Raw genomic sequence first — 24649 nt, 5'->3', positions numbered from 1 at the left:
TGGAAGAGTAAGGTTGAGTGAGGACATATGGCCACATCACTCCTTGCCCTCAATGCCATCCCCTTTCATCTCAGGGAATGTCCAACCACTTGCAGCAAGAATGAGTCCTGCATTCGTATTTGCGTGTTCTGGCCTCATGAATTGCCAGGCCATGATCTCTGCTTTGGTCCGCAGTGCCCTGAGTGAACTCACTCTGGGAACTGACAGCCCACCGAGGAACAAGAGCGATGCAAGAGAAGACACAAAGCCTTTGCCGCCATCACTGCTGCGACTGAGATTTGGACATGACTAGGGATCTCCTCCTCCCGTGCATGTCTAGTCTTCTGCAGCTACCACTGAAGAGACACAAATGCCGCTAGAATATCAATGCTGGTGAGCTGCCCTCACTCAAATGGTGTTCCTTGAGAGGGAAAGGTTAGAAACACTGACATCACACATTTCAAATAAAGATAAACGGAGCACAGCTGAAGTAACTGAGAGAAGACTTGGAGTTTGGTGAGAGGGGGTGTTCAATGAAAGTGGGGTGGTGAAAGGAGGTGTTCATTTCCTTTTTCTATCTTTCTCACCTTATAGGAATTGGTTCTTGCTCTATAACAGGGAAAGGAGCTAGTTGTTTGGTGAGTATCTGGTAAGTGGGTAAGTTCTACTCTATCCCTAAGGTTTAAAATAGTACACAAATTGGTGGTAAAGCTAATAAAATATATTAAAAAGCAACAAAATTAAGTGATTAATACAATTAAGTCATTGTTTAAAACACCTTAAGGATGGCAGCAAAGGTGATGTGCCAAGGCTGCAACATGTGGGAGCTCCTGGATAACATTGTGATCCAGGGCAAACAAATCTGCAGTCAGTATGTACAGCTTGAGAAACTTCATTGAGCTGGAGGCTGAGCTGCAGACTCTGCGACACATCAGGGAGGGGGAAAGTTACCTGGATGTTTTGTACCAGGAGGCAGTCACATCACTTAGGCTCATCTGATTTGGTCGGCGGTCAGGGACAGGAGGGTGTGACTGCGAGTGAGGCAGGTAAGGAGACCCAGAGGGCAGGAGTGCAAAAGTGTGAACCTCTGCAACTGTCCAATAGGTTTGAGGTTCAAAAACAAAAAATGCTGGAAACAGTCAGCTAGCCTCTGTAGAAGAGTTATATGATTTGAAACGTCAGCTCTGTCTTTCTCTCCACAGACGCTGTCAGATCTGCTGAGTTTTTCCAGCGTTTTTTGTTTTTGTTTCAGATTTCTAACATCCTCAGTATTTTGCCTTTATCTTAGGTTTGAGGTTCTCTCAGCTTGTTTGGATGAGAGCAGGGGCTGCAGGGTGGATAAGCAAGCTGACCATGGCACCATGGTACAGGAAGCCATTCAAGTGGGGGGAGCAAAAAGGAACGTAGTGGTAGTAGGGGACAGAATAGTGAGGGGGATTGACACTGTTCTCCCAGCAAAGAGCAAGAGTCCAGATGTCTGTGTTGAAAGCCCGGTGCCAGGGTTCGGGACTTCTGCTCAGGGTGGAGAGGAATTTGCAGTGGGAGGGGGAGGATCCAGTTGTCGTGGTCCATGTGGGTACTAATGACATGGTAGAACTAGGAAAGAGGTTCTGCATAGAGAGGAGCTAGGCACTAAATTGAAAAGCAGAACCTCAAATGTTATATCTCTGGATTATTACCTGAGCCACGTGCAAATTGACATAGGGTACATAAAATTAGAGAGATGAATATGTGGCTCAAAGGTTGGTGTGGGAGAAGTGGGTTCTGGTTTGTGGGGCACTGGCACCAGTACTGGGGAAGTGGGGGCTGTACTGTTGGGATGGTCTACACCTGAACCGAGCTGGGACCAGTGTTCTTGCAAACCGCATAACTAGGGAAATAGAGAGTGTTTTAAACTAAATAGTGGGGGCAAGAGATCAAATGTGGAAAGATGTGGTATATAACCGAGTAGAGACAAGTTGAGAGAGGAAAATAGTAATATGGGAAATGCGGGTCAAAGAATGGCAGGAAGGGATAGAGAGAAAAAATGCACAAAGGGTCAAGGCTAGATGTCATAAAGATAACAAATGGACTAAACTGAAGGCTCTGTATCTGAATGCACGTAGCATTCATAACAAAGTAAATGAATTAATAGCTCATATTGAAGTAAATAAATATGATCTGATAGCTATTACTGAGACGTGGCTGCAAGATGACACGGATTGGGGACCTTCAAGAAAAATAGGATGCTAGGTATAGGTGGAGAGGTAGCACTGTTAATCAAGGTTGGCATTTGTGCAATAGTGAGAGATGGCCTTGGTTCAGGAGATCAGGATGTAGAATCGGTTTGGGTGGTGATAAGGAATAGTAGGGGAAAGAAGTCACTCGTGGGAGTGGTCTACAGGCCCCTAACAGTAACCACAATGTAGGACAAAGTATACAAGAAGAAATATTGCGTGTTTGCGATAAAGGGACGGCAATAATTATCGGTGACTTTAATTTACATATAAACTGGAAAAGTCAGACTGGCAGTAGTAGCCTGGATGAGGAGTTCATAGAATGTTTTCGAGGTGGTTTCTTAGAGCAGCATGTTCTGGGACCAACCAGACAGCAGGTTATATTAGATTTGGTATTGTGTAATGTGGCAGGATTCATTAACAGCCTCATAGTGAAGGCACCCTTAGGTAACAGCGACCACAATATGATTGAATTTTACATCCAGTTTGAAAGGGAGAAAAGTGGGTCTAAGATTAGTATTTTAAACTTAATTAAGGGCAACTAGTGGGCATGAAAGCTAAGATAACTTAAGTGAGCTGGGATACTATGCTAGGGGATAGATGAATAGAGAAGCAGTGGCTGATATTTAAGAGGATATTTCAGAATACTCAGAATAAATACGTGCCTACTATAAAGAAAAATTCTAAAGGGAGGGCCCACCATCTAAGCCCAACTAAAGATGTTAGGGAAAGCATCAAACTTAAAGGAAAAGCGTATAATTGCGAAAAGGTGTATAGCAGATCAAATGATTGGTCAGGATACAAAAACGGCAGAGAATGAGTAAAAGGTTAATTAGGAGAAAGAAATTAGAGTAGGAGGGGGAGCTGGCTAGAAAGAAATGTAAAAACAGATAGCAAGAGCTTCTACAGGTATTTAAACAGGAAAAGAGTAGGTAAAGTGAGTTTGGTCCTCTGGAGAGTGAGAATGGGGAGTTAATAGTAGATAATAAGGAAATGGCGCCTAAAATGAACAAATATTTTGCTTCTGTCTTCACTATAGAGGATACAAAAAACATTCAGTAATAACTGTAAATCAGGAGGTGGAGGGGAGAGGCAATACTGAGCAAACTGATGGAGCTGCAGGCTGACAAGTCTCCGGGTCCATCCTAGGGTCTTAAGAGGTGGCTATTGAGGTAGCAGATGCATTGGTGTTAATTTTCCAAAATTCCCTAGGTTCTGGAAAGGTTCCATCAGACTGGGAAGTAGCAAATATAACCCTTCTATTCTAGAAGGGAGGCAGAAAACAGGAAACTATAGACCAGTCAGCTTGATGTCCATCGTGGGGAAGTGCTAGAGTTGATCATCAAAGAGGTTATAGCTGGACACCTAGAAAAGCTCAAGGTAATTGGGAAGAGCCAGCATGGTTTTATGAAAGGGAAATCATGTTTAACCAATTTATTAGAGTTAATTGAAGGAATAACATGTGCGATGGATAGAGGGGAGCCTGTAGACATACTGTACTTTTATTTCCAGAAAGCATTTGATAAGATGTCACATCAAAGGCTACTGTGGAAAATAAATGCTCAGTGTAGAGGTTAATATATTGGTCTGGATAGAAGATTGGCTGGCTGGCAGGAAACAGAGTGTGCACAAGTGGGTCTTTGTCTGATTGGCGGGATGTGACGATTGGAGTCCCGCAGGGGTCTGTGCTGGGGCCTCAGCTTTTTACAATTTACATCAATGACTTAGATAAGGGGAGTGAAGGCAGGTAGCTAAATTTGCACATGACTCAAAGATAGGTAGGAAAGTATGTTGTGAAGAAGACATAAGGAGTTTGCAGACGGATATAGATAAATTGAGTGAATCTGGCAGATGGAGTACAATGTGGGAAAATATGAAGTTGTTCAATTTGGCAGGAAGAATAAAAAAGCAGAGTATTACTTAAACGGAGAACAACTGCAGAATTTGGAGGTGCTGAGGGATCTAGGCGTTCTCGTGCATGAGTCACAAAAAGTTAGTATACAGGTACAGCATGTAATCAAGGCAGCTCATGAAATGCTATCCTTTATTACGAGAGGAATTGAATATAAAAAGTAAGGATGTTATGCTTCAGTTATATAGGGCGTTGGTGAGCCTGCATCTCGAATAGTGTGCGCAGCTTTGGTCTCCTTTTTTAAGGATGTAAATGCATTGGAGGCAGCTCAGAGGAGGTTTACTAGATTGATATCCAGAATGAGTGGGTTGTCTTATGAGGAAAGGTTAGACAGGCTGGGCTTGTTTCCAATGGAGTTTAGAAGAGTGAGGGGTGGCTTGATCGAAGTATATAAGATCCTGAATGGTCTTGACAAGGTGGACGTGGAAAGGGTGTTTCCTCTTGTGGGCGAGTCCAGAACTAGGAGGCACTGTTTTAAAATTATGGGTCACCCCCTATAAGACAGAGATGGAGAAAATTTTTAGCTGAGTGTTGTGCGACTTTGGAACTCTCTGCCATAGAAGGCTGTGGAGGTGGGGTCACTGAATATTTTTAAGGCAGAGGTAGATTGATTCCCTTGCCTGACAAGAATCTAAGGTTATCAGGTGTAGATGGGAATGCGGAACTCAAAACACAAACAGATCAGCCATGATCTTATTGAATGGCGGAGCAGGCTTGAGGTACCGAATAGCCTACTTCAGCTCCTATTTTGTACTGGATGGGGTTTCGGGCGCGGATGCCAGCTGCGCTGAGCTGCTCTGCAACAGCCTCTCAGGCAGGAGGCCTGATGCTGTTGTGCCTCCTGAAGCCATCCCTGGGATACAGGATATGCCTGTGTGCCCGCACTCCTGGAGGGCCTAGTGGGCGAAGTGAGGAGCTGCCTTCTTCTAGAGGCTTTCGGCCTTCTTCTTATAGCTGGAGACATCTCTGCACATGTCCTGAAAACAGGTTGACTGGAGAGAGTGAGGTGTATGTGTTGGACAGGGGTTTAAATGTGACGCCCGGGCCTTCAACCCTGCCAGCTGATGGCAGGCAGACAAATCAGCTCCCAGCGCACCAGGTGATTCACCACGATATTCACCTGTGCATAATTAATGAGTTTCCAAGCACAGAATCGGTCATGAGTTCCCGCCATTCCAGCCAGGAGGGTGGGCACCACTGAAACCGCCCGCCACTGCACTTAGTCTAAGTGGAAAATTCTGCCATAGATTCAGGTCCGATCACTCTAATATGCTTTGAATGACTCACTCCTTGCACCAAGACTGAGGAGAAAGGAAATTGCCTCTATTGTGTCATGCTAGCCGCTGCTGCTCTGCAGAGGTGACTAAACAATTCCTACACATGGATAAAGTACTAAATATACAGCATAATACTGCAGATGCTGGAAATCAGAAATAAAAGCTGAAAAATATGGAAATACTCAGATCGGGCAGCATCTGTGAAGAAACAAAGTTAAAGCTGATGACTTAGTACCAGAGTTATAAAGGGTATGCTGGTGTGACAGCACGTTGATATACAACCAGCAAAACTGATAAAGAATGGGCATTCAATCAGTACCATCATTCTAAGCATAAGTCACATATTTGAAATGTTTTGGAAACTAGATATATCTTGAGTTTTAATTTTCATTCACATATAACAGTGATTTGTGGTTATGCAGAACTCTAATGCTCATGATCGTACACTTTGGCAACCCAAACCGCTGAGACAAAAACATGAATAACAGTGCCTAAGGCTACAATTGTGTGTGAATGAAATGCCTGCTGCTGTTACATTGAATACAAATAAGAATCATCACTTCGACTTTTTCAGTAAAATTGGGCAGAATTTTCCACGGCTGCTGGCGTCAGACATGATCGGTGGCATGAGCGGACAAAATGGCGCAATTGGTTTCACGACAGCGTGAAACCAGTTCGCGGCCGTCTGCTCAGCCCACCAACGGCAGGCCACGTTTCCCGGATGTCCGGCATGTTCAGATGTCCGGACCCTCATTGTCATACATCAGCGTATCCTTATCAGGTTAGCCCACCGGAATCGTCCCACCCTTGCTGGATCATCTGTCCACATCAGCAGGAAAGCATGCCTACGCGATTCTCAACAGCGCATAAGTGATGTGCACTCGGTGGCCTGCAGTTTGAGGGCAACTCGGAGGTGAGTACACAGTAACATTGTGCAGAGCTCGGCAGGGTCACCAGCAAGTCTTCAAGCTTGAGGGGCACTTGGGGGTGGGGGTGCAGGGTTAAGGACAGCCCTGCCATTGAGTGGCTTGTGAGGGGCCGGCAGGGGGGGGCGGGGTTGCGCAAGCACAGCCATGTTGTTTGGGTGGGGGGTGGGGGGGGGGGAGGAGTAGGATTTGGGATGGCGCGTAGGGTAGGCGACGAAGTGGCCACACATTAGGGAAACCTGTATAAATTGACCATTCCTCTGTTACTCAGGTAGTTCAGGCGCAGCCACATTGATATGATTGGAGTGGGGCTTCTAGTCTACCTGCCCACTCAAGCAATGCAGAGGCATCAAAATGCCAAGTGCTCCAAAGTTTTTCACCCCACCACCCACTTTCCTCCCACCCCCGGCACAGACTACAAATGCATGAGCATTTTGGTGGACTGCAGAACAGTTGGACGACTGCACACGCTGTACAATCTCCTCGCTAAAGTTGGCCATGGAGCAGTTGCTGCTGGAGGCGCTCACAGCCCCTTGCAATGTCAGCATGCTGGTTTGGACCAGTCTCCCCCATGGTTCAAGTTAACAGTGCAAACTTGCAGCACAGGTTAGGAGAATGCCTGCACCTGAGCTGAAGGCACAGCATGCAGTCCAAATGGGCAAATCTGCTGCCAATCGGTCGGGTAGGCTGGGGTGGAAGTGGTGGGGTTTCAGACAGCCATGCAGTGCACTAATCTCTGGCCATCCAAGTGGTGGCCAGCACTCTCCAGGAATCGTTAAGAGGCCTGCACATTTAACCAGGACAGGTTCTTAGTACGCCCATGCTAACCACATGGCTCTCTCTTTCATCCTGCAGGGGTACATCAGGTTCATGGAGCCTGGTGAACTAGCTGTATGCCTGATGGCCTACAGAGTGCGAAGATGACAGAGGAGAGAGAGAGAGACTGAGGCTCCTGGCTGCGCAGAGCCAGGAGCAGCAACCTCAGGAAGAAGGGGCGGCTGGGGTTCCCGCATAAACTGCCCAAGAGCCACAGCGAGCCATTGCAGGCCGGTGCCCAGCGACATCCAGGGTCTATAGATGCCGCCTGTCATTCCTGCAGATAACCAAGAACCAGTGTTGCTGGAGACTGCGCATGTTTAGAGAATGGGTCGGTCACATCTGCCAACTACTGCAGGATTTGGTGCCACGGGGGCATGGAGGGCATCCACTGCCAGTGGCTGTGAAAGTGATGGCGGCGCTCAATTTCTCTGCCTGAGGCTCCTTTCAGGTTTCCACAGGTGACCTCTGTGGGATCTCACAAGCCTCCACCCACAAATGCATCCATGAGGCCATAGATGCCATCTTTGCGCGGGCATACAACTTTGTGCATTTGAGAGGTCCTCGAAGGCGATGGTAACGGGGATGAGGCCCTCACACTGGCTAGATAAAGCAAGCGTGCTTGGGAGGCCCTCATAGCTGCTAAGTTTGTGGAGGATGATGACAACATGCAGTGAGGTGACCCCATAGATCCTCACATTGCATCTGTGAATGTTTGACTCCAGTCTGGCTTATGGCAACGTGAATACCCTCTGTGAGAATGCTCCTATCATGGAGACGCAGTGGATAATAAGGGCTCGATTGCAGGAGGATGATGTTGATATGCAGTGAGGACACTCCATAGATCTTCACATAGAGAATGTCTGACTCCTGATTAGCCGCAAACAGCTTGCTTGCGCTCTGTGATCATGGTCATATCATAGAGACACAGCCACGAAACTTTAAAAGCATCTGATCCTTTGTCCATCTTCAGCACCTGAGCCCTTCAGGAACACAGCGTCAATGGTCACAGATGCTGACGAGATGGGGGCCAGCCCTACTTTAAAAGGTGCTGAGAGCACCCAGAGAGAATGAGAGAACTCTGTAGTGCCTGCCCACTGCATTCTGGCCTGCGTGGGCGGTGAGTGGACCCATGGATGGGATGAGGACAATGACGGTGAGTGTGAGTGTGTGAATGGTGATGTCCCTTGAACTGGCAGCGAGTGAGAACACTGTGGATGTGTGATGGTTTGAGAGTGTGTGAGTTGAAAGTGATGAGAAGAGTGACTTAGCCTGGCGGAACGGAGGAGATCATTCATCCTCTTGCAGCGCTGGATGGCTGTCCTCTTTTGAAGGCTGTTGGCGCTGGCCACCACCTCCCAAACTGAGTTAGTACTGTTGCTGCCCATTCTGCAGCCAGAGCGGGGGTTGAGGACACCCCGGTGGGCCTCCATTGCATCCAAAAAGCGCTTGAGGGATGCGTCGCTGAACCTGGGGCCTGCAATCTTCTTCAGTTTCAAGGCCATGTCTTCCGTGCAGCAATGGTGGTCTGGAAGCACTTAGATGTGTGCTCGCGGCTGGACTTTAAACACGGCGTCCAGCGTAATGCAGCGGCGGGGTGATAGTGGGCGGTTGAATGAGAGCACGCTCACCATGGAAACAGTGTGTTTCCTGTGTGCATAAATAATGTGGTGGATTTGGGATATACTGTGGAAACCCACCATTGCAGCCAGCGGGTAAAACGTTTTACCTGCCCACTACTGCACTTAGTGCAACTCTGGGAAAAATCTGCCCATTGACAGAAGGCATTTCTACACATATGCTACTGCCAATGAAAAGTTCTGCCCACTATGGTACAATGTGTTAACCTAAGTGTTGCACAGTATAGATCAAAATTAATCAACCAAGCAAGATAAAGAACATAGCCTGCTAGTCTGAAGAGGAAAAAAATTATTCATGCAACACTAGAATCAGCATACATATGGAAAACCTGCAAATTGGCAACAAATCAATGTGTTCATTTTTGCACCTATTAAAGCAACAGGTAATGAGAGTCAGCGTTTATTTTAGATGGTAAGTGAGCTCTGTTCAGCTGTGCTGACATTAATGTTAATGAAATTAGATTTATGAAGTGATAATTAAAAAATATATAATCCGTCCTCAACACCTACATTTATTAATGTTGTGACTTTCCCACTGCTTTGATTCTTAAATAGCAACATTTCTGAAATGCAACCTGCATTATACATTATAAATAAAAACAGAAAATGTTGGAAATACTCAGCAGGTCAGGCAGCATCCGTAGAGGGAAAGAGTTAACATTTCAGATCAATGACCCTTTATTAGATTGTTTCAGGTTTCCAGCATCTGCAGTATTTTGCTTTTGTAAATTGTTGTGTTGGGGGGAGGTGGTGGCGTAGTGGTATTGTCACTGGACTAATATTCCAGAGACTCAGGGTAATCCCACCACGCAGGTGGTGAAATTTGAATTCAATAAAAAAAAAATCTGGAATCTAAGAGTCTGATGATGACCACAAAACCATTGTTGATTGTCATAAAAGCCCATCTGGTTCACTAGTGTACTTCGGGGAAGGAAATCTGCCATCCTTACCTGGTCTGGCCTACATGTGACTTCGGATCCACAGCAATGTGGTTGACTCTTAAAATGTCCTGTGAACAAGGGTGATTAGGGATGGGCAATAAATGCTGGCCTAGCCAGAGAACCCACATCCCATGAACAAAAAATTTAAAAAATGACATTTTTGAAAGCATATTGTATGAGCATACACGATCATACTCATCTACAAACCAAGTATTTGCATCCTGTTGGAGCACAATATGTTGTGCCATGGTGTGGTGGGACATGGGTCTCTGCCAACAACACCCCCCACACATTAAGTTCCTGAGCTCAGCAGCGCTGTTGAAAGAGCAGGCACTTCCCACAGATTAGACATCATTCTCGGGTAATCCGCTAATTTCAGTATGGCAATGGCACAATAGGAGCAGGTAACATATCCAGCTTCCCATCTGGAAAAGGTATATATTGTAAGGTGATCATGAATATTAAGGGCTGAAATGTCCAAAAAAAACCACTTAAGTAACAAAATACTGTAACCTTTAATGTTACTACACTATATCTGTAGCATTGTCAAAAAATTAGGTGACTCATTACAATGTTTTGGATTACTATTTGGGTCAAATTCTGGATAAAACTTCTGTGCTACAACATATTTTTGAAGATATTAGAGCGCACATTCAAAATCTCAGGCCCAAAGACAATTTAATTGCTATTGTAATCAAATATACACAGGAACATGTCAATGTACAGAAATATAAACTACTTCATATGATTCACAGATAAACAGGGAGTGAGCCAACTCCACCCTAAAACAAAAGATTTGTATTTATATATAGTGTCTTTTGTGACCACCTGATGTCTCAAGGTGCTTCACAACCAAAGTACTTCTGAAGTGTAGTCACTGTTATAGGAAATGAGGCAAACGTTTTATGCACAGCAAGCTCCCACAAATAGCAATGTGATAATGACATTATAATTTATTTTTGGGAAATCAGTTGAGATAAATAAATATTAGCCATGACACTGGTGAAATCACCCCTGCTCTATTTTGAAATACAGCCATAGGATCTTTTATATCCACCCAAGAGGGCAGGCAGGTTTGACGTCAGTTATGACATGGCAGCTGATGTGTGCCAGGCCATCAAATCTATAAGATAAACTTGGTCATGCTATCGCAACTGTTTTGCAATTTGTCTTTATTACAAGGAGATGTGTGCACTAAATTCAGAAGTAATGAGTCCACTAAGACCTTTAGAGATTTAAAAAATTAAGTTAAAATATTTATTAACAAAATAAAAGATTTCAAGCACATACATCAGGCTATAATTACTTAATACTAACTCAACCCCTAAAATTCCTAATTAACCTGACTCTCAGTTACACACCACATTTAAGGTAACAGTCCAAAATAGATTTTAGATTTAAAAATCCAGCTAGTTAACAGTACCAATTGACAGTGGAATTCCAAATGGCTTTCTCCAACTTTAGTTATTGGACACAGTAGACTTATGCACATTGGCTGGAGGTTTCTTCAAGGCAGTTTTTCACACGCTCCTGTTAGATCTTACATGGCCCTCAATATAGCCTTTAATTTTCCTTTATACGTTTCTCTCTCTTTAATAGGTAAGTTCCATTGTTCCATATGTCTTTGGAACTGTACCTTTCCCATAATATAAAAACTTTAATGTTGTCAATGTTGTTAGTAACTTTTGGAAAAAATAAACACATTCCTTAGTCTTGCTTACCTGGCTAGTTGTAAACAGGCTAACATCCCTTTGAGGGAATTGAATCTTTAAATTCATCCAAAAGAATTACTTCTAAGAGTTGCATTTGTTGTCTCTACCTTTAATGCCTGTATCCACCCACTGGTCAAAATTACTTTGGTTTACTCTCTCAAACTCGATATAAGTTTGCCAGGCTGTTTCCTTTTCTCCTAAATTTCTGCCTGTATGCCTCAGGAACCAACTCATATGCACTCAAAATAGCCTTTTTTTACTGCATCATAATCCACCAATACTTCTTCTGACTGTGAAGCATAAACCTCACGAGCTCTACTCACTAACCTAGACTGTAAAAGCAATGTCCAGATTTCTTGTGCCCACTTCATCTGCTTAGCTAACTTCTCAAATAAAATAAAGAACGCCTCTACATCCCTTTCTTCAAACTTTGGAAGATTTGTACAAATTGAAACATTTCCCCACTGGGCTTTAGACTGGAAGTGGTTGTTTCCAGATCAGAACCTTCCTCAGCATCTGAGATCTCTTCTTTAACTTCCAGCTTTCAAAGATGATATTCTCTCTCTGTCTTCCCTTCTCCCTTTCCTCCTTTGCTAATTTCTCCAGTTCCAATTCCCTTTCCTGTTTTCTTTCTCTCTCCTGCCTGTTTTCTCCCTTTGGAAAGCTCTTTCTCTTTCCTTTCCCTTTCCTCTGCCTCTAGCCTTTTCAATTCCAGCTTTTCCATTTCCATTGCCTGTTCATGTTGAAGCTTCTTCATTTGTAACTGAAGTCTCACTACCTCCAGCTGTGACTCACTAGTTTTAGGTATCCCTTCCAATTTCAAATGCTATGTTTTTACTTCAACTATGTCTGCTTTCTTTGCCTCTACAGTTGACCTCAACTGCAATTTATCTGCCAATTCTGTTAACTTACCCTTAGATAGTTTTTGTAATCCAATCAGAGTTATACCTTCTACTTCCAGAAAAGTTTTAGCCATGGATAAAGCCATTTTTGCAGTCTCACCACTTTAAGATCTCTGACACCAGCTTCTGAGCTCAATGTGCTTCTCGTACTTGCAGCCTTAAGATTAACCAACTCCAAACCATTTAAGGAATTTTAAATATCCCCCCAGTTTTGTTACAACGTGACAGGTGATGTGTGCCAGGCGAACCAAATACACAAGGGAAACTTGGTCATGCTATCAAAAGTTTTGCAATTTGTCTTTATTACGAGAAGGTGTGTGCACTGAATTCAGAAGTAATGAGTCTACTAAGGCCTTTAGAGATTTAAAAAATTAAATTAAAATATTTATTAACAAAATAAAAGTTTTCAAGCAATACACAAGAATATAATTACTTAATACTATAACAACTCCTAAAATTCCTAATTAACCTGACTCTCAGTTACACACCCCATTTAAGGTAACAGTCCAAAATAGATTTTAGGTATAAAAAAACACAGCTAGTTAATACAGTGCCCACTTGACAGTGGAATTCCAAATGGCTTTTTCCAACTTAGTTACTGGACACAACAGGCTTATGCACAAATGGCTGGAGGCTTCTTCAAGGCTGTTTCACACACTCCTGTTAGATCTTACATGGGCCTCAACATAGCCTTTCATTCTCCTTTATATAGATTTCTCTCTCTTTAATATGTAAATTTCATTGTTCCACATGTCTTTGGAACTGTACCTTTCCCATAATACAACAACTTTCATGTTGCCAATATTGTCTTTAACCTTTGGAAAAAATAAACATACTCCTTAGCCTTGCTTATCTGGCTAGTTGTAAACAGACCAACATTCCTTTGAAATCCAAACAATCCCTTCACACCTTACATGCTAAGACAATATCCACATTTGCTCATTAGGATTTCAAGTACATTTCTACACCTAGCTTCTTCTGATAATTTCAAGCTTGTAGTCTAACTGACTCTAAATGTAATTAAATCACAGAGACAAAACCATATACATTCACACCCATAAACCTACCTTACAACAAACCAGAAAAATGTTATGAAAATTATCATACTTTTGTAACACGTCTCATCCAAAAGATGGCACTTCCAACATTGCAGAACTCCCTCAGTACTGCACTAGAGTGCCAGCCTTGATTTGTGTGCTCAAGTCACAGAGTGGCACTTGAGCCCAGAACTTTCTGACTGAAGGGGCAAGAGATGCTACCAACTGAGCCACAACTGATGTTTGCAAAGCTTGATTGGATCAAGGAGAAAGGTGTTTTGCTTGAAACTTATAGTAATTAGCACAGCATCCTTACTGCTGAAATATTCTAATTAGCAATGGAACTACTGCTGGCAACCTTAAGTTTTTACAAAATATAAATGTATTAAATTCTAATCACCACAAAATGTTCAGCTAATTCAGCAGGGGATTTTATAATTTGGTAAGAAATGAAATATACAAGTTTCCCAATAAATAATAGCCTACTTCACAAGGTAATTATAGATGAGGAAGGGCAAATCAGTCCAACTTAGTGCATCCATCCAGAAATACCCTGAAGTCCTTTCACTGCAGCATCTAATTGTTTATTAAATGATTACAGAGCTTTACCTTCACTATTCTATCCTTACATCCATTCCAAGCACTGATCATTCCTTGCGCCAAGAAGAACTTCCTGAGATCAACTTTATGTTCACCTCTATAAAGGTCACTTTAAGATGCCTCTTTCCTTAGCTGAAAAACAAAGATCTCTCCAAGTTTTTTCTCATATCTCAAACATTGAACACTAGTGATCAGTCTTGTTGTTTATCTTTGCACTGCCTTCAACACTGAATGCCCTCGGAAATGGTTTAGCAAACCACTCAGTTGAATCAACCCTCTACAGAAAAGTCAAAAAGGAATGAAACTCGAGGAACCACTGTCATGAACACTTTAATCACAGAAAATGGTTAACCTTCAAGGACTAAGATGATTCTGGAAGAATATATGTGTTTTAAAAGACACTGTCCCTTAAAAACAGCTAACGCAGGACTCCGACCACTATCCCTGGAAAAAAAATCCTTTTACAAGAAAGGAGTCACATGGTAGTTTATGGCTCTGAAAAAAACCATGCCCGGAAAAACTGAATTAAGAGTTGGTTTTGGTTTTGCTTCAAGAAGAGAAAGGACCAACTGCTTGTGCGGAAGACTGCAGCCTTTTTGCAGTCCAGAGCCGGAAGTGAATGTAAGCTGCTCCTAAGTTGCTACATGCGGGAATTGAGTACCTGTAAGTGTTAGTCGAGTCCGCCTGAAAAGCAGTGCAAAAGTCATCAACTGTTTCGCCGAGACACCAGCCATATAACCCAGATGCCATTTTAAGAACTCTATCATCTTTCCTTTTCCCTTGAACCACTAACTTTTAAACTTTGGCAGAGTTCCTCTATTTTTGGGGAGGGGGAGGGAGGGATGTGTCTAATTAGTATACTTTCATATAGATAAAAGTTTCATGTTCCACACTATGTTAATAAGCTTTGCCTTTCTATTCAAAAAGACTGGTTTTGTAATAAACTAATCTTTGTTGTTTATTGGAAGGAGCCTGGTTAAAGTCTCTTATTCTGGGTGACAGTAACAAAGATAAATGTTTGGCCATTTTGGTGAGTGAATCAAATGTTTAAACTAATAGTGTGACCTGTGGAGTAGTGGGGCTAGGTCAACTTTGCATTTCTCCCATCCTGCTCACACCACCACCCAGCACTGACCTAGGCACCGGAAAAGACATTGTCACAGCAGTCCTGTGGACCCTGCAAAGTCCTCCTTACTAACAACTGAGGCGTATGCTAAAATTTTGAGAGCTGTCCCACAGACTAGTCAAGCAACAGCCTGACAGTCATATTCATGGAATAATACCTTACAGCCAATGTTTTTTTTATTCATTCACGGGATTTGGGCTTCACTGGCTGGGCCAGCATTTATTGTCCATCCCTAGTTGCCCTTGAGAAGGTGGTGGTGAGCTGCCTTCTTGAACTGCTGCAGTCCATGTGGTGCAGGTACATCCATAGGGCTGTTAGGGAGGGAGTTCCAGGATTTTGATCCAGCGACTGTGAAGGAACGGCAATATATTTCCAAGTTAGGATTGTGAGTGACTTGGAGGGGAACTTCCAAGTGGTGGTGTTCCCATCTATTGGCTGCCCTTGTCCTTCTACATGGTAGTGGTTGTGGGTTTGGAAGGTGCTGTCGAAGGAGCCTTGGTGAATTCCAGCAGTGCATCTTGTAGATGGTACACACTGCTGCTACTGTGCTTCGGTGGTGCAGGAAGTGAATGTTTGTGGATGTGGTGCCAATCAAGCGGGCTGCTTTGTCCTGGACAGTGTCAAGCTTCTTCAGTGTTGTGGGAGCTGCACTCATCCAGGGAAATAGGGAGTATTCCATCACACCCCTGACTTGTGACTTGTAGATGGTGGACAAGCTTTGGGGAGTCAAGAGGTGAGTTACTCGTTACACAATTCCTAGCCTCTGATCTGGTCTTGCAGCCACAGTATTTATATGGCTAGCCCAGTTCAGTTTCTGGTCAATGGTAACCTCTAGGATGCTGATAGTGGGGGATTCAGTGATGGTAATGCCATTGAACATCAAGGGGCGATGGCGGGATTCTCTCTTGCTGGAGATGGTCATTGCCTGACACTTGTGTGGTGCAAAAGTTACTTGTCACTTGTCAGCCCATCCTGGATATTGTCCAGGTCTTCTGCATTTGGACAAGGACTGCTCAAGTATCTGAGTCGTTGCAAATTGTGCTGAACATTGTGCAATCATCAGCGAACATCCCCACTTCTGACCTTATGATGGAAAGAAGGTCATTGATGAGGCAGCTGAAGATGGTTGGGCCTAGGACGCTACCCTTTGGAACTCCTGCAGTGATGTCTAGGACATCAACCACAACCATCTTCCTTTGTGTTAGGTGTAATCCCAACCAGTACAGTTTTCCCCCGATTCCCATTGACTCCAGTTTTGCTAGGGCTCCTTGATGCAACACCCGGTCAAATGCGGCCTTGATGTCAAGTGCAGTCGCTCTCACCTCATCTCGGGAGTCCAGCCCTTTTGTCCATGTTTGAACTAAGCCTGCAATGAGGTCAGGAACTGAGTGGCCCTGGAGGAACCCAAACTGGGTGTCAGTGAGCAGGTTATTGTTAAGCAGGAGCCACTTGATATCACTGTTGGTGACCCCTTCCATTACTTTACTGATGATCGAGAGCAGACTGATGGGGCGGTAACTGGTCGGGTTGCATTTGTCCTGCTTATTGTGTACAGGACATACCTGGGCAATTTTCCACATAGCCCAGTAGATGCCAGTGTTGTAGCTGTACTGGAACAGCTTGGCTAGGGACGCGGCAAGATCCTGAGCACAAGTCTTCAGTGCTATTGCTGGAATATTATAAGGGCCCATAGCCTTTGCCCTATCCCGTGCCTTCAGCCGTTCTTGATATCACGTGGAGTGAATTGAATTGGCTGAAAATTGGCATCTATGATGCTGGGGACCTCTGGAGGAGGCCCAGGTGGATTATCCACTCAACACTTCAGGCTGAAGATTGTAGCAAATGCTTCAGCCTTATCTTTTGCACTGATGTGCTGGGCTCCCCCATCATTGAGGATGGGGATGTTTGTGGAGCCTCCTCCTCCAGTGAGTTGTTTAATTGTCCACCACCATTCACGACTGGATGTGGCAGGACTGCAGAGCTTAGATCTGATCCGTTGGTTGTGGGATTGCTTAGCTCTGTCCATCACTTGCTGCTTGGCATGCAATTAGTTCTGTGTTATAGCTTCACCAGGTTGACACCTCATTTTTAGGTATGCCTGGTGCTGCTCCTGGCATGTCCTCCTGCACTCTTCATTGAACCAGGGTTAATTCCCTGGCTTGATGGTAATGGTAAGGTGGGGGATATGGTGGGTCATGAGGTTGCAGATTGTGTTTGAGTACAATTTTGCTGCTGCTGATGGCCCACAGCGCCTCATGGATGCCCAGTCTCGAGTTGCTAGATCTGTTTGAAATCTATCCCATTTAGCACCGAGGTAGTGCCACACAACACAATGGAGGGCATCTTCAATGTGAAGGCGGACTTCATCTCCACAACAACCGTGCGGTGGTCACTCCTACCGATACTGTCATGGACAGATGCATCTGCAGCAGGTAGGTTGGTGAGGATGAGGTCAAGTACGTTTTTCCCTCACCACCTGCCGCAGACCCAGTCTAGCAGCTATGTCATTTACGACTCGGCCAGCTCGGTCAGTAGTGGTGCTACTGAGCCACTCTTGGTGATGGATATTGAAGTCCCCCACCCGGTGTACATTCGGCGCCCCTGCCACCCTCAAGTGTTTCCTCCAGGTGGTGTTCGACATGGACAAGCATTGATTCATCAGCTGAGGGAGGGTGGTATGTGGTAATCAGCAGGAGGTATCCTTGCCCATGTTTGACCTTATGAGACTTCCTGGGGTCCGAAGTCTATGTTGAGGACTTCCAGGGCAACTCCGTCCTGACTGTATACCACTGTGCCGCCACCTCTGCTGGGTCTGTCCTGCCGCTAGGACAAGACATATCCAAGAATGGCAATGGTCGTGTCTGGGACATTGTCTGTAAGATGTGATTCCATGAGGATGACTATGTCAGGCTGTTGCTTGACTAGTCTATGAGACAGCTCTCCCAATTTTGGCACTAGCCCCCAGGTGTTAGTGAGGAGGATTTTTCAGGGTTGACAGGGCCGAGATTGCCATTGTCGTTTCCATTGCCTAGGTTGATGCCGAGTGGTCTTTCCAGTTTCATTCCTTTTTTGTGACTTTGTAGCGGTTTGATACAACTGAGTGGCTTGCTGGGCCATTTCAGAGGGCATTCATTTAAGAGGCAATCACATTGCTGTGGGTCTGGAGTCACATGTAGGCCAGACCAGGTAAGGACAACAAACTAAAAGGGCATTAGTGAACCAGGTGGGTTTTTCTTATGGTCATTATTTGACTTTTATTGAATTTAAATTCCACCATCTGCCGAGGTGGGATTCGAACCTGGATCCTCAGAGCATTACCCTGGATTACTAGTCTAGCGACAATACCACAACGCCATCACTTCCCCTAGCCTGTTCCAGGTTATCTCGTTTCCTACCAGCACGACAGGTCCACCAGAGGTGGTGGCACAGTAGCATAATAGTCAGGAGGAAGTTGCACTGGAAATCCTCAACATCGACTCCAGACCCCATGAAGTCTCATGGCATCAGGTCAAACACAGGAAGGGAAACCTCCTGATTGCCATATACTGCCCCCCCTTCAGCTGATGAATCACTGCTGCTCCATGTTGAACACCACTTGGAGGAAACACGGAGGGTGGCAAGGGCGCAGAATGTACAGTGGGTGGGGGAGTTCAATGTCTTGGTAGGACCACGACTGACCTGGTCTAGCTACTGAGCGATTCCACAACCAACTGATCAGGTCTAAGCTCTGCGGTCCTGTCACATCCAGTTATGAATGGCAGTGGACAATTAAACAACACAGTGGAGAAGGTGGTTCCACAAATATCCCCATCCTCAATGATGGGGGAGCCCAGCACATCAGTGCAAAGGCAAGGCTGAAGCATTTGCAACAATCTTCAGCCAGAAATGCCGAGTGGATGATCCATCTCGGCCTCCTCCGGAGGTCCCCAGAATCACAGATGCCAGTCTTCAGCCAATTCGATTCACTCCATGTGATATCATGAAATGGCTGAAGGAACTGGATACTGTAAAGGCGATGGGCTCTGACAACATTCCAGCAATAGTACTGAAGACTTATGCTCCAGAACTTGCCGTGCCCCTACTCAAGCTGTTCCAGTACAGCTACAACACTGGCAATGTGGAAAATTGCCCTGGTATGTCCTGTACACAAAAAGCAAGACAAATCCAACCTGGCAAATTAGCACCCCATCAATCCACTTGCCATCATTTGTAAAGTGATAGAAAGGGTCATCAGCAGTTCTATCAAGCAGCGCTTAGCAATAACCTGCTCAGTGACGCTCAGTTTGGGTTTGCCAGGATCACTCAGCTCCTAACCTCATTACAGCCCTGGTTCAAACATGGACAAAAAGAGCTGAACTCCAGGTGAGGTGAGAGTGATTGCCCTTGACATCAAAGCCGCATTTGCCCGAGTGTGGCATCAAGGATCCCTAGCAAAACTAGAGTCAATGGGAATCGGAAAATACACTCTGCTGATTGGAGTCATGCCTAGCACAAAGGAAGATGGCTGTCGTTTTTGGTGATCAATCATCAGTTCCAGGACATCACTGTAGGAGTTCCAAAGAGTAGTGTCCTCGGCCCAACCATGTTCAGCTGCTTCATCAATGACCTTCCTTCCATTATAAGGTCAGAAGTAGGGATGTTTGCTGATGATTGCACAATGTTCAGCACCATTTGCAACTCCTCAAATACTGAAGCAGTCCACGTCCAAATTCAGCAAGACCTGGACAATATCCAGACTTGGGCTGACAAGTGGTACATAACATTTGGGTCACACAAGTGCCAGGCAATGGCCATCTCCAACAAGAGAGAATCTAACCATTGGCCCATTACATTCAATGGCATTATCATCACTGAATTCCCCATTGTCAACATCCTGGGGGTTACCATTGACCAGAAACTGAACTGGACTAGCCATATAAATGCTGTGACTAGAAGAACAGGTCAGAGGCTAGGAATCCTGTGGTGAGTAACTCACCTCCTGATTCCCCAAGGCCTGTTCACTATCTACAAGGCACAAGTCATGACTGTAATGCAATACTCTCCACTTGCTTGGATGAGTGCAGCTTCAACAACACTCAATAAACTTGACACCATCCTGGACAAAGCAGCCCACTTGATTGGCACCCCATCCACAAACATTCACTCCCTCCACCACTGATACACAGTGGCAGCAGTGAGTGCCATCCACAAGATGCGCTGCAGGAATTCACCATGCCTCCTTATACAGAACCTTCCAAACCTACGACCACTACCATCTAGAAGGACAAGGGCAGCAGAAACAGGCAGCAGACACATGGGAACACCACACCTGGAAGTTCCCCTCCAAGCTACTCACCATCCTGACTTGGGAAATATGTCGCCGTTCCTTCACTGTTGCTGGGTCAAAATCCTGGAACTTCCTCCCTAACAGCACTGTGGGTTTGCCTACACCAAGGACTGCAGCAGTTCAAGAAGGCAGCTCACCACCACCTTCTCAAGGAAAATTAGGGACGGGTAATACGAGCTGGCCTAGCTAACAACACCCACATCCCATGAATTAATAAAATAAACTACCACCATGCTAAATGGATTAGAGTTCGAAAAGATCCAGCACCTTAAAACTGGCTATCCAAGAGAGTCCATGGGCTATCAGCAGCTGCAGAATTGTATTCAATCAAAATCTGTAACTTCATAGTCTGGCATAATTCCCACTCTACCATTACCATCAAGCCAGGGGGTCAACTCTGGTTTAAAAAAATACTTGCAGGCGGGCATGCCGGAAACCGCATTAGGCATACCTAAAAATGGAGGTGCCAACTTGGTGAAGCTACAACACAGGAATACTTGCATGCCAAATAGTGGAAGCACCATGTAATAAACAGAGCTAAGCGATCCCACAGCTAACAAATCAGGTCTAAGCCCTAAAGTCCTGCCACATCCAGTTAAATGGCCTTGACAAGGTGGACGTTGAAAGGATGTTTCATCTTGTGGGTGAGTCCAGAACTAGGGGGCACTGTTTTAAAATTAGGGGTCACCCTTTTCGGACAGAGATGAGGAGAAATGTTTTCTCTAAAGGTTGTGCAACTTTGGAACTCTGCCTCAGAAGGTGGTGGAAGTGGGGTCATTGAATATTTTTAAGGCAGAGATAGATAGATTCTTATTAGGCAAGGGAATCAAAGGTTATCGGGGTTAGATGGGAATATGGAAATCGAAACACAAACAGATCAGCCATGAACACTGAATGGCAGAGCAGGCTCAAGGAGCCAAATGGCCTACTTCTGTTCCTATTTATGTTCTTATGTAATGGTGGTGGATAATTAAGTAACTAACCAGATGAGACTGCCCCACAAATACCCCACATCCTCAATGAGGGAGCCCAGCGTAGTAGTGCAAAAGATCCCAATCTCAATCCCAGGACATCGCTGCAGGAGTTCCTCAGGTTAGTGCCCCAACTATCTTCGGCTACTGCATCAATGACCTTCTCTCCATCATAAGGTCAGAAGTAGCGATGTTTGCTGATGATTGCATAATATTCAGCACCATTTATGTCTCCTCAGATGCTGAAGCAGTCCATGTTCATATGTAGCGAGTCATGGACAACACTCAGGTTTAGGATTTACATCCATACGATACAAATTAGGAGGAGTAGGCCGTTCAGCCCTTGAGCCTGCTCTGCCATTTGATAAGATCATGGCTGATCTGATTGTGGCCTCTACTTTCCTGTCTGCCCCTATACTCCGACTCCCTTGTCAGTCAAGTATCTTGAGGTCAAACTGATTGGCCTGTAATTGCTGGGCTTAACTTTACACCTTTTTGAACAAAGGTGGAACATTTGCAATTCACCAGCCCTCTGGCACCACCTAGAGTTTGAGGAGGACCAGAAAATTATGGCCAATGCCTCCGCAGTATCCCTTCTCTTACTATCGTTGGATGCATCTCATCCAGTACTGGTGCTTTTATTAACTTTAAATATAGACAGTCTATTCAATACCACCTCCTTATGAATTTTAAATCCTTCAAATGTCTGAATTACCTCCTAAGCGAGAACCTAACCTTCTCCCCTTAACATTCAATGGCATTACCATCACTGAATCCCTCACAATCAACATCCTGGGAGTTACTATTGACCAGAAACCGAACTGGGCCAGCCAATAAATACTGTGGCTACAAGAGCAGGTCAGAGACTTGGAATCCTGCAGCGGGTAACTCACCTCCTGACTCCCCAAAGCCTGTCCAGCATCTACAAGGTACAAATCAGGAATGTAATGGAATATTCTCCACTTGCCTGGATGAGTGCAGCTCCAAATACACTCGAGAAGCTCCATACCATCCAAGACAAAGCAGCCTGCTTGACTGGCATCCTATCCACCACCTTAAATATTCACTCCCTCCACCACCGATGCATAGCGGCAGCAGTGTGTACCATCTACAAGACGCACTGTAGCAACTTACCAAGGCTTCTTTGACAGCAGATTCCAAACCCATGACCTCTATCACCTAGAAGGACAAGTCCAGCAGATGCACGGGGATAGCACCATCTGAAGAGGTCCCCCTCCAAGCCACACACTATCCTGATTTGTGACTATATCACTATTCCTTCGCTGTCACTGGGTTAAAATCCTGGAATTTCCTTCCTAACAGCACATGGACTGCAGCAGTTCAAGGCAGCAGTTCACCACAACCTTCTCAAGAGCAATTAAGGATGGGCAATAAATGCTGGCCTAGCCAGAGACACCCACTTCCCATGAAAGATTAAATAACAAACCTTCAATATTCCCCTCATATCATGGTGACCAAAATTAACATAATGCTAGAGATATGATCTGATCGGAATAGTATTTAATTTGACCAGGCCTTCCATTCTGTTCTTTTGGCAATGCAGTTCAACATTCTTTACTGGTTATGTTCCAACAGCTGTAGATGTTGTGCATCACGTGTACCAAAACTCCTAGGTCCCTTTCAACTTCACACTTTACTATTTTACTAAAATCCATGTATTGCCCATTTCCTTCTAATGTACAGTAATTTACTTAAATTTAATGTAGAAGAATAAACTTCACAAGAACATAATCAGAAAGAAGTTCAAATAAAATGTGCAATCACTTCTATCAGAATGTGGCAACCTGAATACTACCTATATGCTCGAGGCAAAATAGCCCACGGTGAACAGGGCAGGTGCATTCAAATTGTTATCCAAACATGAATTCAAACTGCAAGCGTATTACCTTCACAGTATATCTGGGCATACAAGCTGAACAACGTTTTCAAAGTGCAACATTGCCTGCTCACATGACAAATCAAGATGACGGAGGCCATTCTGCCCGTGTAGCCAGGCAGAAGTGAAATTTAACAGATAGTGAAGAAAATGCTATATTGGTTCAGCACAACGTGACTGAGGTGCAACTGTAGGAGCATGACAAAGGAAGTCTTAAATGATCAAGTCCACTAAATTAAAATTACCTCTGTTGTCAATATTAGCACTGCCTCTCTCAGCTAATAGTATCAAATCAGTTAATTTTGAAACAAAGTGGCACTGGGCACTGTTAGTCAAGTCAATGTATCTGCCACCTTTATCAAATCATAATTAATCTTAACCTCCTTTTCTAAGGATTTTTTAAGGGTTGACAAGGAACAACTTAAATAGCATCTTAGCCAGCTGTTTTCCTTTGATGTGTTAGGGCAAACACTTTAGTTTACCATCTAGCTCTAGGCCCCTTACCTCCTGTTCATGCTCTATTCTCATGCTGGGATTGGCATTCACCTCCAATAAAACGGGCTTCATGTTTTTCATGAGAAGTATATCAAATCCTAAAATCTGTGTAAACAAAAATGGAATTTGATGAAGTAATGGCTATTACATTTCAGTATTTCATCGCAATTATCATCCTATCGGTTTATAGTTAAATGTGGGAGAGTAGTGGTCATAATATAAGGTTTAAAGGTCCCAACAGAAAGAGAAAATATTAGTACAAAAATAATAGCAGATTAGAATAGGGCAAATTTTAGAAAGGAGTTAACAAGATGAGGTGAGGTGAAAAGAAATATTGGTACACAAGACAGTGGAACAACAATGTTTTTTTAAAAAGGGAGACAATGTCAAGTTTCAGAATGCTGTAGATAAAATTATTAACTAAAATTGAAGAGGATGGTGCCTACAGCTCATTAGGACAGAAGAATAAAGGCAATTTGAGACATTGGAAATGAAAGGTTGGGAGTGGGTACATAGAAAAAGGCTGAGCTCAGTGGTCGAGGGATCCAGAATGAGGGGACACATATTAAATGCATACCTTTAATAATTTAATGTATATTTAATGATGGAGATTTGGTGTAGACAGTAGTAGAGGTTTTACACAGAGGGTTGTGAGGTATGTGGAATGCACCACTGGTGTTAAAGATTGAATCAGAGACCACATCAAAATTTAAGAATAGGTTAGATAGTGGTTGTAGCAAAGGGGCATATGGAGGATAAACAGCAATATGGAATGGTTGGATTAAACAATCTGTTATAGTGTTGTAATTTCTAAGTCATTTTTGTAAAACATTTATGTCAGCATATAAAATGAAAGATTATCATTTCACTTTGGGC

At 44.2% G+C, this 24649-nt stretch overlaps 1 protein-coding gene across 2 annotated transcripts in view; it reads right to left on the bottom strand.

Annotated features, from left to right (window-relative positions):
• The window catches only part of ttll11 (tubulin tyrosine ligase-like family, member 11), a 235523-nt gene that overhangs the window by 127813 nt on the left and 83061 nt on the right, over positions 1-24649 (bottom strand). For both annotated transcript variants that reach the window (XM_078549956.1, XM_078549957.1), the window contains exon 5: positions 23783-23878. In XM_078549956.1, the coding sequence (XP_078406082.1) occupies positions 23783-23878 (96 nt within the window). The remainder of the gene's footprint in view (positions 1-23782; positions 23879-24649) is intronic.

This window comes from Cetorhinus maximus, chromosome 10 (genome assembly GCF_964194155.1).
Source record: "Cetorhinus maximus chromosome 10, sCetMax3.hap1.1, whole genome shotgun sequence".
NCBI lineage: Eukaryota > Metazoa > Chordata > Chondrichthyes > Lamniformes > Cetorhinidae > Cetorhinus > Cetorhinus maximus.
Note: the sequence above shows the minus strand (reverse complement) of the source record. Positions and strands in the feature narration are given on the sequence as shown.